At 40.2% G+C, this 14252-nt stretch overlaps 1 protein-coding gene across 2 annotated transcripts; it reads left to right on the top strand.

Moving 5' to 3' along the window:
* Positions 1 to 10737: 10737 nt before the first annotated feature.
* On the top strand, positions 10738 to 14027 carry LOC109417121 (nuclear pore complex protein Nup107). Of its 2 annotated transcripts, none has more exons than XM_019691245.3 (4): positions 10738 to 10894; positions 10955 to 12248; positions 12462 to 13062; positions 13124 to 14027. In XM_019691245.3, the coding sequence occupies exons 2-4, from the start codon at positions 11019 to 11021 to the stop codon at positions 13936 to 13938; spliced, it is 2646 nt and encodes an 881-aa protein (XP_019546790.3). In that variant the 5' UTR covers positions 10738 to 10894; positions 10955 to 11018; the 3' UTR covers positions 13939 to 14027. The 2 variants fall into 2 exon arrangements, with proteins under 2 accessions (XP_019546790.3, XP_062702910.1); XM_062846926.1 differs by having other exon boundaries at positions 10741 to 10894; positions 10943 to 12248.
* The last annotated feature ends 225 nt before the right edge of the window (positions 14028 to 14252 follow it).

Raw genomic sequence — 14252 nt, 5'->3', positions numbered from 1 at the left:
AAAGCGTTCTTCGTTCTGTACATTTGAGGTAAAAATCGCTTGCTGAAAAGGATAATAAAAAAGTGTTATAATGCATATAAAACATTATAATTATGTATGAACTTACCGAAATAACCAAAAAGACGACCACCGAAAGTCTAACATGAAACAAATATGGCGCAGAATAAAATTTTCATCCAAAATCGAGTATTACTACAACACTCTCTTTAGTATCCAAAAGCAAAAAACAAAAACAAAACAAATAATCAAGTCTCCGAATTTACTCAAAGCGAAGTATTTTCGATATACTCCAATATTAAGTTATAAGTATCCAAACGCCGGAACAAAAATATACCCAATTCAGTAGTATTGGTGGAGTACTTGTTTTTAAGTACTTTTTATCTCAATTTTGAGTTATTTCGTTTCCCCGTGTACACTCAGAAATAAAGGTATAGGTACAAGGAATTACTATTATTTATGCATTTTGTAGCCGCATCTCTCTCACTCTCTGTTTTCATGCTATCTGCCGTTTAGCCTGGGTTGAAGAGAAGTGTTTCGTCAAACCAGGCAAAGCACCAGATAGCATGAAAACAGAAAGAGAGTGAGAGAGATGCGGATACAAAATGCATAAATAATAGTAATTCCGTGTATACTTTTATTTCAGAGTGTAGAGCTAAGGGATATTTCCGAGGATATTTCAACACACGAATACTGACACAATTTTTTCCCCACAAAAATACAGGACAATTCCTAGGGGCAAGAAAGCTCTAACAAGAGAAAATCCTCGAGAAAATCTGTGTTCAAAGTGTTGTTCAGAATTCCTCACACACTCAGCCAAATAACCTTAACATTTCGATAAGGCCCAACTTATGAAACGGCCTTTCATAATGATTCGTATGAATTTCATAAGGTGGACGTAAAATCGTCTCACAGCTTGGCTTTTATTTATGTTTAGTAACATTGTATTCTCAAGCGTCGGTAGCCGTGTGGATAAAACACGGGCTCGGTGATCCCGACGTTCATGGATCTAATCCAGTCTGCATCATTTTAAGATATTTTTGTTCTTTTCATAAGTCTATCTTATGAAATTAGTCATAGCAAGCACGATCAATTTTCATAAGGTATTCTCTTATGGCATCCATAAGTTTTAGTTATAGCAAATTTTCATAAGGTATTTCGATGAATTTCGCTAGTTTTTTTTCGCTGAGTGTACGTCGGGAGTGGGATTTGATCTCAGGTCCTGCGCGTGATAGTCAAGTGTTCTAACCACCACACTAGGTCCGCTCCACAGGTGCTAAAGTGTGATCTGGCACCAATTTCAAACTTTGTCGTCTTTTACGTGGCTATTTCGACTTTTTAGAGATGAGAAAACTTGTGTCGTCCCCCTGCAGCGTACCCTGTATAACACTCAGCCAAATAACCTTAAGATTTCGGTAAGGCCCAACTTATGAAACGGCCTTTAAATTATTCATAATGATTCGGATGAATTTCATAAGGTCACTCTATGACGTAAAATCGTCTCACAGCTTGGCTTTTATTTATGTTTAGCAACATTGTATTCTCAAGCGTCGGTAGCCGTGTGGATAAAACACGGGCTCGGTGATCCCGACGTTCATGGATCGAATCTAGTCTGCATCATGTTAAGATATTTTTGTTCTTTTCATAAGTCTATCTTATGAAATTAGTCATAGCAAGCACGATCAATTTTCATAAGGTATTCTCTTATGGCATCCTGTAACAAATACATTGGAACCTTATGAATGTACAGTGACCCCACAGTTTATGAATCGGCAAAAATGACCACAGTTTATGGATCACTCATTTGATCAACAAGGTGATTCATAAATAGTGTACAAAATTAAGGTGATTCATCGGTGTGGGGTCACTGTACATTTTATTTTCCGTATCGGGCCCCACGTCTGGGAACTTCGATACGAAAAACAAAATGGAACATTACAATTGCTCAAAACACATACATGCAACAGATAACATTAATTTGTGCCCAGTCATCCATATCCCTTCCGTGACGGACCATAAACGAATGATTATCTCAAATTTTCTCTTATAAACTTAACGTCCTCAAGAATAAAACTTTCTTTACTTCGGCTACTTTATCCACCCATGCACTTTTTGGGGTCAAATTAGGACCAGCACAATTGTGCTGGTCCGTCCTCAAGCCGGTCGATGTTCTCTTAGTAATTGCTAAAAATTGCCTACTCTTAGGCGTTTTTAGTACACTCGATTTATTGTAATAATTAAATCACTGCAGTTAGTTTGTAGAAATTTAGACTATAATTTTAAATCTAGGAACACGAGATCAGCTTGACAGGGTATTCAAATCATAGAAGTGAATAAAAAGAAGATATTAAAAACAGCAAATCCCTGTTCCAATCTAATTCATGATTTCGATAATATGGAGTAATATTTTTCACCTAAGTATTCAAAGTTCCTTAAAAAACTCGTACAAGCTGATATCGTGTTCCTTGAGTTGAAATAATACGTCCACAGACAAACAGACGTAACACTCTTCAAAACGGCTTCGCACATGCATTTAACGACCAATTTCAATTTCATTTGATTTCCGCGATCCTTCCACCAGGGGCGCTAGTGTTCAATCGCTTTGACGTTTGCCAGTGTACACGTTGCTGAATTATGCAAAGAAACATTACAGGCGATTTGTGTAGTAGTGTGCGTGTTGGACAAACCTCGGGACAAACGTCAAAATAAAATCCATCATGGCCGACAGTGTCTCGCGCGGTTATACCAACAGGTGGCAGTGTGCTCATGAAAAAGACACGGGGCAAAAGTTTTTGATTAATTTCCTTTAAGACTTACGTCTGCTTGTCTGTGATACGTCTAAGTTTTTACAAACTAACTGTTTCGTCCAGCGGTTGAAAAGGCCCCACGTTGTGTAATTTTATGCCCCGGGGACAAGACGAAGACGAACTACTTTGACTCACGTTTATTAGCACCACAGAGAGGCAGCGCTCCTGCTCTGTGGTGGTTCTTTGCTTACAACTAACATTACAATCATCACGCTGCCGCTTTTATAAGCGGCAGTGATAGTACGGATAATCTTTGAATGCGCATCGCCACAATGTGCGATGCGCTGACGGGCTAGCACCACGCAGCCCAGTGCGAATGTTACAATAGCCGCTGGGCTGCTTGCTGCTAGCAGTAAAATAAAGGGCAAGCAAAACTATCCTAATTGAATGTGCCGCTGCGCTGCTGCTGCTACTGAGGGCGCCTAGACCACGCCGTTCGTGTGTTGCGCCAACACTAACATTTTGTAGTGATTTAATAATTTAAATCAATCTTCTATACTATAAAACGCCTAAGAATAGGAAATTACCTACGGAACTTGGACCGCCTTGGGGACGGAACAGCACAATTGTGCTGGTCCCACTTCGACCACACAGAAATCTTGTTCTTTTCAACAAAGCACCACTTTTTCTCAGAAATGAACACCCGAATAAAACGGTATCATACAGCAATTATACAGAATATCATTTTCCTATCATTCGTATTATCATAATCCGGATTATAAATCAATGATATAATGAATCATATCCATGATAGCAGTTATCATTCAAAGGGATTTTATGATAGACCGAATGGGTTGTTAAGTATCGTTACCATTCAAAAATGCCAATTTTCTCGAACAAAATTTTACCGATATTATTCATTTTATAATCACTTTATCATATTTTTTACGATACAGTGAATAATAAAAACAATATTGAAATATTTCAGCAAAGCTGCTTTATCGACCAGAAAAAAATACACACTCCTGCGAGCACTTACCGGGCACTGTCAAGTTTTTGTATCATTATATGAATAATTGTTTATATTTGCGGTGTTTTTAGTTTGCTGGATCTGGAATCGAACCGTGTTATTGATGCTTGCTCGTCGCGCGGTGCCTCGGTGTCTCCGTAGTAGACCAAATTGAATTGGTGGTCGCGAGTGCGTTAAAGTGGTACAGGTTCTAAAAGATAAAATCCTGCTGAGTTTGTAGACTTGACGTGGGTGGCCGGACGGCCGGACAAGAGGAATGAATCTGTTTAGATTATGTTTTACCAGAATTGATCGCATCGGAAGGTAAGTTATATAGTGAGCTACAATGATTAGCTGGATGCAACTGCTCGCCGGAACCAGTAATCGCAGCATAGTTATAAGTCTTCACAACTTGAGCCTGAAACAGCCAGTGCTACAGTTATTTTGTGTGCGAGTTTCGTTATTGGTACCAGCAGAGCAACGTATACTTTTTCTATATTTTATTCTATTTAAGACCTCGGCTCTTTAAACTACTCTGTAAGTGGTATTGATTCCCGAAATGACTAGAAACTGAAACTTCCAAGGGGTTTCGAAACTCCGCTCGCGGTCGGGAAAGTTATGGTACATGCACGCAATCGTAGTGGAAGAAAAGTGACAAACATAAAAATGCCAATCATCGGCATTGTTAATAAGATAACAATGAATAATAACATGATGATGTCCTAATTTAACTATTAAATACCGAGTATAGTGAACAAACAGTCGAAAACAGTATTTTTTCGCAGGAATTTTTTTTTCATCCGAATAATAAAAATTATTCAAACATTATTCAACGTATCATTATGATATGTTCAATTGCACGTGTTGACCCGAGTGGTCAAGGCGAATTTGTCATCCGACTAAAAAGACGACTAAAACCTTCCCTGTTAAAACTACAACTCATCATTTTATTCAAATTTTAAACCTTATATATAATTACAATTTTTTTTGGTTATTTTTTTCTCCCCCCACTTAACTTAACTTAAGCGCCTAGCGTCACATTCTCCGCTCTCGCTCTCTTTACTAAAGTACCAACATTCTAGTACTTCGAAAAGCGCGAGAGAGAAAGCTCGCGTCTCTTACTTAGTATCTAATTGGAAGCGGCTAGAATGCTTCCTTATATGAGTCACATGTTTTATTATGTTATACTCCGGTAGTTATGCATTCTTTTTGGCTTACCGTATGCCAACTAGAACAGGTAGAGACCTGCTGAAGCAAACTAGGTCACCCGCTGACCAACTACCGCGTATGATTTGTTTATTTCGCTTTCGCGCATGTCACATATGATGATGCAATAATTTAAATGTACCGTATGTAGGTAGCTACCATCCTAGCTTGAGTCTTGCTCATGATGATGCAAATGATCAGTTAATGAAAGCAAATAACTAATGAATAATGAATGATTAATTAATCAATTAGTTATTTGCTTTCATTAACTGATCATTTGCATCATCATGAGCAAGACTCAAGCTAGGATGGTAGCTACCTACATACGGTACATTTAAATTATTGCATCATCATATGTGACATGCGCGAAAGCGAAATAAACAAATCATACGCGGTAGTTGGTCAGCGGGTGACCTAGTTTGCTTCAGCAGGTCTCTACCTGTTCTAGTTGGCATACGGTAAGCCAAAAAGAATGCATAACTACCGGAGTATAACATAATAAAACATGTGACTCATATAAGGAAGCATTCTAGCCGCTTCCAATTAGATACTAAGTAAGAGACGCGAGCTTTCTCTCTCGCGCTTTTCGAAGTACTAGAATGTTGGTACTTTAGTAAAGAGAGCGAGAGCGGAGAATGTGACGCTAGGCGCTTAAGTTAAGTTAAGTGGGGGGAGAAAAAAATAACCAAAAAAAATTGTAATTATATATAAGGTTTAAAATTTGAATAAAATGATGAGTTGTAGTTTTAACAGGGAAGGTTTTAGTCGTCTTTTTAGTCGGATGACAAATTCGCCTTGACCACTCGGGTCAACACGTGCATTTGGTGACAGCGGTGGGATATGTTTCCCATTTGGGGGGAACATGCCCACCAAGTTTGTGATAAATTAGTGTTTGACTGTGTCAACGTACATGTGGTGACAGCGGTGGGATATGTTTCCCATTTGGGGGGAACATGCCCACCAAGTTTGTGATAAATTAGTGTTTGACTGTGTCAACGTACACAATGATCCTTAAACAATTCTGAATGATTGCATTTTTTAAATCCTTTTAAATCTAGGGTGATTGTTTACTTTTTGTTTAACTTATCGTGGCGTTTTTAATAAACAATTCCAATCAAAGCTGAGGCTCAGAAATACAAGTTAGAGTAATAACTCGATCATAAAAAATATTTACATCACATATTTTGAGGAAAAAACAATTTAAAAAAATGTGTAAAACCAATGCCGAAAAACAGCACGATTGTGCTGGTTCGTCACGAAAGGCATATGGATAACGAAGTCCGAACCCAGGATGACGAGGTTTCATTATTGTTCTTGGTCCATCAGTCATCCTAGAATTGTATTTTGTTTGGTTACAAATCCCGAATAAAAAATACAGTAGAAAAACCGAACGTTATATTGTAACAGTACTATTTAGAACCATATTTTTACAATAGACACCACTGTAAAAATAAAAATACAAAAACAATAAGATGTAATGTTGGATACCATACCGTGAATTGTAAATAAGATTTTTACAATATATTATACAGGTTGTTAAGTATCGTAACAATATAAAAAAATATTTTTCTCCATATATATTTTTTGCAAAACCATACATTTTATTGTTAATGAATTGTTCAAAATACTGATACGTGGGTTTAAATATACCGTACATTGTATGGTACATGAATGGTTTCAAACAATAAAATGTACCGTAAATAAATTGTTTTTAATTGTAATTTCACTACTGGTTATACATTTAATCAAATGGTTTTGGAATGGTTCTCTTTTGTTATGTTGAATTGTTTTACATTACATAAACCATATATTGTTATATTATCTTGCCATTTTCCTCCTGTTAATGGCATCTTAGGCTTATTAGATTTATTAGAATGCGCTTTGGGAATTCCCAGAGCGTTTTGGATAACCCTTCATATATAGGATCGCCCACGTCTAAGTCTGAGTAGTCTCTGATTGCATTAACAGTTGAAGCTTAGGCTCCCATTCCCCACCAGCCAGATAACCGGGTTTCGCAAACTAAGCATTATTTGTGGCAACAATTTGAGCGGCACGATGGAACTATGCCGAGCGCGCTAAGTGTTATTAGATCACTAATGTAGTTGCATGAAGTGGGTTACGAGGTACATAAGTATCATTACAGCGTGCTTAACCGTTATTGCAATATTGAGGCACCAGTTTGACTAAAGTTTGAAATACATAACAACTCATGAGATAACTGTCAAGTTCGATTCAAATATAAGTTAGGTTAAAAAGCGAACCCGCAGATGAACCTATATTGAAAGTCATTTCAAACATGCCGTCGCGACGCTGTTCGGAAATGGTAAACATGATCAATCCACCATTATTCCAATTTTGTTGTCGTGTTCAAAGTTTATTATTTTCCATTCGCGATGGAAATTTGGAAGGATAGTTGTTACAAAATTAGCTAAAATGGGCTCAAAACAATATTTATTCTTCTCCTCGCTTTCCAACGGATTGATAGCGGCAAATGGAGATATCGTGACAACAGTTTTGATTATATCCGCAGCACCTAGATAACAATACTCTTCAATCAAGCACACAGGTACAACAAGGTTTAACATAACCTATATCTTCAATGTTTGGCTCCCAATGTTTGGCTCCCGCTGAGAGAGCATATTGAGTCAGTCCGCGACACTCAGGTGTTGAAGTGTTGAACTCATCTAGGGTAAGAAATCAATCTTTGAACTAGTCAAATTTTAATCTTAATTTGAACCATTTCAAAATTCATTGAAACGACGTACTTTTTAGGCAAATATTATGCTTTTGGTCGAAATACAAAGTGACCGAACGTGCGAAATTTGATTTTTAACCTACTTAGAAATGTCGCAACTCAATTTGGATTAGTGCATATTGTTGCTCTTAATTAGCTTAATGATGCGCAACAGAAAAAAATAGATTCAAATTTACTTCGCAGTTGCAACTTCGCATGTGCTTCTAGCGACGACTTCGATTTGGTGGTGCGACGATAATATTGTTCCGAAAAAGATGTTAAACAGCTTTCCGTAATATAACCTGATAATATGGACTTTAAAAGCATTAAAAAAAGCGTTTTTGTCATGGAAAACAGGCAATTGAAAAATCACCCATTTCCCCCAAGAGAAAGCACATTTTCGGTGCACTCGTACAGCTCATGCATTGTATCACAAGCAATATGTGAACACGTCAAATGTAAGCTTATTTATCGTAGAATTGACCAACCGAATAATATTTCGCATTATTTGTCATAGAATTATCAAATTTAAGTGATTCTTACTTGGAGAATGTTATCTTATACCCCGGACAGACATGTGATACGAGTATGATTCCTGTACAACGGTACGCAGTGTCAAGAAAATTCTAACAAGACTGACTTGAACTGAGAGAATTTTCAGTATGGCACTCATTTCAAGCGCAATTGTACAGTGATTCTTGTATCACATGTGTGTCATAAGTATTAAGTTGAACCATTTGTAATCTAAATTTGAACTAGTAAACGGGGATGAGCTTCTAGTGTTGGCCTGTAGATTGCGCTAGTGGTTGCTTTGTTTACTCTTGGGGGATGAAAAAATCCAAATTTAGTTTCCAAATTTCTAAAGAATTTCGAACATTCTGAGTTGAGATTCCACTGCCTAATGAAAAATAGGTATGAGAATTAGCAGATTCATGTGATTTTTCATTGTTTAGCATGGAATCGGCTGTTTTGTGAGTTGCTCGAGCTGCTGCCGCCAGTAGTTCAAATTAAGATTAAAATTGGTTCAAATTATGATTACGATGGTTCAAATTAAGATTAAAATCATTGCTGATGAAAAATCAAATACAGGTCGGACTCGATTATCCGGGTGACTCCAAAAATATTTCACCCCGGATAATCGAATCACCCGGATAATCGAGCCATGCTTCTTTTCTTTTATTTTTGATGTTCTTCAATCAAAAACTGTTCGTTAAACATAGAAGCTAACACACATAACGTTGTAGTGCCTAAACTCAACGTCTAGTATTATTGCAACCATGTTTTTTAAAAATGGAATTTTAGCTGAAAAATGTGAAAAAATAAAAACAATTTTAAAATAGGCTAAATCCTACTTACAGGTGTTATATTTGATGTTTATCACATTTGTTGACATATTGTTATCTAAAAATTTGTAAACAAAGCAAAAACAAACTTTTCCCCGGATAATCGAGCCCCGGATAATCGGGCCCCCGGTTAATTGAACCCCCGGATAATCGAGTCCGACCTGTATTTCAATGAAATTCGGTGCAAATACAAACTTTTTACCATTTAACACAAAGCTTATACCCGTGACTTTTATGTACATACGATTTTGCCGTAGTAAATTATTTCCATGTGGGAGAAAAAATCACTTAAATTTTGCACTGCTTCAGAAAGCCGCAATTTGGTTCAAATTTTGATTACCTACCCTACTGATTTACGGTAATCTTACCTGCATCTTTCCGGGTTGGCCTACATTGCATTAGTATTTCTCTCATCGCACTCTACACACCTAGCCCGCCCTTGAGCCCGCCATATCTCTTGGACCCCTGCTTGGACCTGCAGTTCTTAGGACATCTGGTTTACCACTGATTTAAAGATGTTATTGGCATTAACCCTTTGGAGCCGGAGGGGTCATATATGACCCCGGCGATGACACCGAGCATAACAAACGTGTTCGACACCAGCGAGGTTGTGTCAACAGCGGCGAAAAAATCGATTCCAAAAGGTTAAATTGATGTTTCAACTTATTCACTTTTTTTTCTTTCCTTTCCTTTGCATCAAAAAAGTCACAAACATCAACAAAACAAAGCACGGAAAAAATCTTAAACTGAATAAATCTGGTGTTCGATTTGAATAGGTCGAATCTGCATAGGAATCACAGCAAACATACGATCTATTTAAATCGAACACCAGAAATAATTAAAAATTCACGGAAAAATAATGTTTCGGAAAAGTGAATGGTTCAAACGTAAGAAATACAGTATAATATATTGTTACATAAAAATCCAATGTAAATGTATAGTATCCAGCAATTTACGAGCGCTAATGGCCCCCACAATCATGCTCACTTTCTGGTAGGGATAAGCCGATCTGACGTTTAGCTTGTGTCGTTTGGCAGCTGGTCGATAAGTTTTATTTTCGATCTTATCGACCAGCTGCCAAACGACACAAGCCAAACGCCAGATCGGCTTATCCCTACCAGAAAGTGAGCATGATTATGGCGGCCATTAGCGCTCGTGAATTACTGGATAGCCACAGACAAACAGACGTAACTCTTCGAACCTTTTTCGATTTAAATCATAGTCACGGAAACATATTCGCCCAATGCTAAAGGGACAATGTTTGGCCGACCACCAACTAGGTGGCGGTAGTGAGCAAACGTCAAACTCGAACAAAAACTATGCGAGCGCCACGGTTGGGCAGTTGGCCAACTATCAAATTTTGAAAAAGACCGTTAAATCGGTGTACGATGGGAATCATCAGAGAGTTACGTCTGTTTGTCTGTGGTATAGCGAACCATTTTATTACAATACACTTTATTGTAGCTGGTACACTGTATGGTGCAGGAATGGTTTTCACCATACACCCTATGGTTAGTTTTTATCCGGGATGTAACAATCCATAAGTTTTATTTATAGCAAATTTTCATAAGGTATTTCGATAAATTTCGCTAGTTTTTTTTCGCTGAGTGAAGGATAATTCGAGCACGTCTCTCAATTTCGAGCACAATAAGGGCTCTCAATTAACTTGGCCAGTCTACCATGCAGTATAACTCATTTCCCCCGCTGAAAATGTCAAAATACAAAGTCAAACACAAACGCATTCGTTCGGTTCATTCGCAGAATTAGCTGGTGATTTTGTGTAAAAATTCGGTATTTTTCTCGTTTAATTAACAGATTTTGCACGAAAGTTATGAAAATTAGCACTCTTATCTGAATGGTGAGTAAAGTGTACTATTATTTCTACGGAAACGCGTAGTTTCATTAGTTTCAATTTTAGGTTATGTTATTGCCGCTTTCGTAAAACTGGTTTTGAAATAAAACAACCGAATCCGCAGCGCAAGATGAGCCAACTCGAACGCTCGCTTCTGCTCCTAGACGAATCCGTTGTTAAGTCCAAACGGGGCCTCCTGCGCGCCAAGGATCGTGGTGAGCTGAGAAGTCCCCACCAATCGCTGCTGCTCGGCACTGGGCCAGATGACACGGCCAACACTGAGTTTGATGTTTCGTTGACGGTGGGCCCGCAGGAGATTCGCAGCTTTTTGTTCGACAACCGGGAGAATGACATTTCGGCAAGCCGGCTGAGTTTGGCCGGAAGCCAGATTAGTACGACGGGGTTGAATGTGCGGCACCGGACCGATGCGTTGTTCGGGCAGTTTTTGAAAGTGCTGCAAAGACGAAACAGCGAAGCGGAGGTTTTTGAAACGGTGGAGGATTTGATCGAGACGCTGGATGAGGTTTTGAATGGAATCGACAAAATGATGACGCAGAATGCAGCTGCGTTTGGAAAGGAGAGGAAGGTTTTGGCCGACGAAGCATGGTTGAATGTTGAGCGAGACACCTGGAAGTTGCTGTTTGCGTTGTACAAAGATCGGCTGGTGGTGCAGAAGGAAGATGCCGAGATGGATGACTTGCCTCTGGTGAACAGCGAGAAAGCCATCGTGGAGCACTTGTATGCAGCGAATGCCAATCTGAGGGAATACCAGCTGATAGTGGATTGGCTGGAACAAACCGCACTGGAGCAGAATCGGATGCAGATTGGACATTTCACGGATCGGACCATTGCTTGGGAGAACACGCTTCATCAGTTGCAAAACGTTGGATTGACCGCTTTCGGAAGCACCAGGGAGATTGTGAAGAGTTTAGATCCGGATGCACCGGTCCGGGAGCGTCGTCCTCTGCACGATTTGGACGTTGAGGACCAGGCCCGTCTTTCGCGGCAAATCTTCCAAGAGGTCCGGTTCGGAAGGATCGAGGAAGCGCAGAATTTGTGCGAGCACTGTGGCCAACCGTGGAAGGCCGCCATTCTGGAGGGATGGAGATTGCATCACGATCCGAATTATGAACCGGCGGCTGCCACATCCGGAAGGGCTTTGACGGTGGGCGTGAAGCAAGCCATCGAAGGTAATCCGCGACGCGATTTGTGGAAGAAGTTCGCCTGGAAGATGGCCGAGAGCCGAGCGGTGGACGAATACACTCGGGCCACCATTGGATCGTTCTGTGGCAACCTGGATGCGCTGTTGGGCATTTTAGGCGAACATAATTGGACGGATGTGCTGTGGGCATACTTGAAGGTAACATTATTGAATTCATCTTGAATTATTCCAAACTGTTTCCCATGCACTTTTCAATGGAGTTGCCCTGATTTTTTTCCTTTGATTATCTCTGGTATTTTCTTAATAATCCATCTAAGACTGCCTAAATATATCATTGGATGATCCATTAGAACTTCAAATTGAGGCTTAAATTATCACGCGTTAACTAAACAAAACTTTGTCTAATTGCAGACACAAATCGACATTCGCGTCGAGAGCGAGATTCGATCGCACTGCGTCAAAAGTTACCTTCCGATGCCGGAGAAGTACTGGAACAGCAAGATGTCCCTGGAGCAAATCTTTGAGGAGCTGGAGGCGCACAAAAATATCCGCATCAAAACATCCGCCCGGGACGTAGATCGCGTCATCCAGAAGTATCTCATCCTGGACGACATTCCGGAACTGATGCGTCAGATTGACGGCTGGCTTTCGGATAGTTCATTCCCGCTGACGGCGCAGATGCTTCGTTTCCTGACGCATCTGGTACTGTTTATTCGTCAGATTGGCAAACAATGTCAGGAAGACATCGGCGATAAGGTCATCAAACGGTACGTGGAATGTTTGATCAAACACGGTGACGCACAGCTGGTTGCTTTCTACACGGCTGCTCTGCCCGCGGATTTACAACTGTTGATGTATTCGAGCTTCCTGGAAACGGTCACCGAAACCCAGGCAAGGAAAAGGGTCCTGGAAGAGGCGTACAACTTTGGGCTGGACGTTCCGGCCATTACGGTTTACACAGTGGAGAAGATTCGAAACCGCGAGGACGCATCCGATGTCAAACCGCAGGAAGGTAAGTTACTACATCTTTTTTTCCAAATTCAGAATAATACTGACCTTCAATCATCTTTCAGGAGACATCACACCTCTGGATCAGGCTAAAATTTCCTCCCTAGAATGGCTCATCTTCTACCCAGATCAGCGAGGTGAGCTTCTCTGGCAGGCGAACGGTTTGGTTCGTGCTTTCCTAGCAAAACGTAACGTAGAAGCAGCTCGGAAAGCGTTTGCCATGGTTCCAGTGGACACCATTCAGCAGATAATCAACAACTACGGCTCGAAAGATGACCTCCCACGGAAGGAAGAAGCCAGCATCAAGGAGTATCTTTGTCATCAGACGTACCTGGCGGCGATCGACGGTTACAACGATTGGGTCGAGTATTACTATAACATGAAGCCGAAGGCACCACAGCTGGTCAAGTCCAACAACTTCACGGAGCGGGTGGCTTCGGAACATCGCGAGCAAACCTACCGGATGGATGTGGAGCGCTGGAACGCGCAGCTTCAGGAGCAAACCACGGTCACTCGGGACCTGCTGTACAACATCTTGCTCTTTCCCGAAAAAGGGTGGCTCATCGATCCGGATTTCGACGGTAAAGAAGATGGTCAGGACGAGGAAGACTGGCTCAATCGAGCGGTGCAGATGGAGAGTCTGCGAAAGCTGTGCATTCCCGACGTGGTGCTTCTGCTGCACCAGATCTTCACCCTTTCTGGGCGGTTTAGCGAAAGTTTGCAGCTAGCGGACGTCATCAGTTCCGAGCAGCGGCAGCTTTACAGCGTTTACTCGAAGTACAAGTTGGCGGAAGTTATGACAAAAATTGCCGAGTCTTCGCTGGCGCTGATGAACAAGAAACTGGATCCGTTTGTAGGGGATGAAGGCAAGAAAAAGTAGGGTTTGTTGGTATCAGACAGCAGTATGGTAAGTAGGTCGTTTTCTTAATGTAAGTCGTTTGTGTTTAAAATAAATACTTCCAAACTAGATTTAACCACGTTCCATTTATGAGAAATTCCTGTACTACGCAAACCGCGAAAAAGTGGTTGGAATCAGTGTATTTACATTTACCGTTGTTGTTAGATAGCCGTTAGCAAGAATCCGACAAAGACGAACTCATCTGTAGAGAATGCGACGACTAGTTTGTAATTGTTAAAATTCCTATGCGGGTAAAAAGAGCGATTTAGAGTAGGCGGCGACATTTATATGACAAA

The sequence above is a fragment of the Aedes albopictus genome, chromosome 1 (genome assembly GCF_035046485.1).
Source record: "Aedes albopictus strain Foshan chromosome 1, AalbF5, whole genome shotgun sequence".
Classification (NCBI taxonomy): domain Eukaryota; kingdom Metazoa; phylum Arthropoda; class Insecta; order Diptera; family Culicidae; genus Aedes; species Aedes albopictus.
This window is presented reverse-complemented; position numbering and strand designations above follow the sequence as displayed.

Bases quoted from the DNA above. Each gene is read 5' to 3' on its own strand.
- LOC109417121 (XM_019691245.3), top strand. From the start codon at position 11,019: ATGAGCCAACTCGAACGCTCGCTTCTGCTCCTAGACGAATCCGTTGTT. The intron at 12,249-12,461 runs GTAACATTATTG...GTCTAATTGCAG, and splicing joins TGCTGTGGGCATACTTGAAG to ACACAAATCGACATTCGCGT. The intron at 13,063-13,123 runs GTAAGTTACTAC...ATCATCTTTCAG, and splicing joins CGATGTCAAACCGCAGGAAG to GAGACATCACACCTCTGGAT.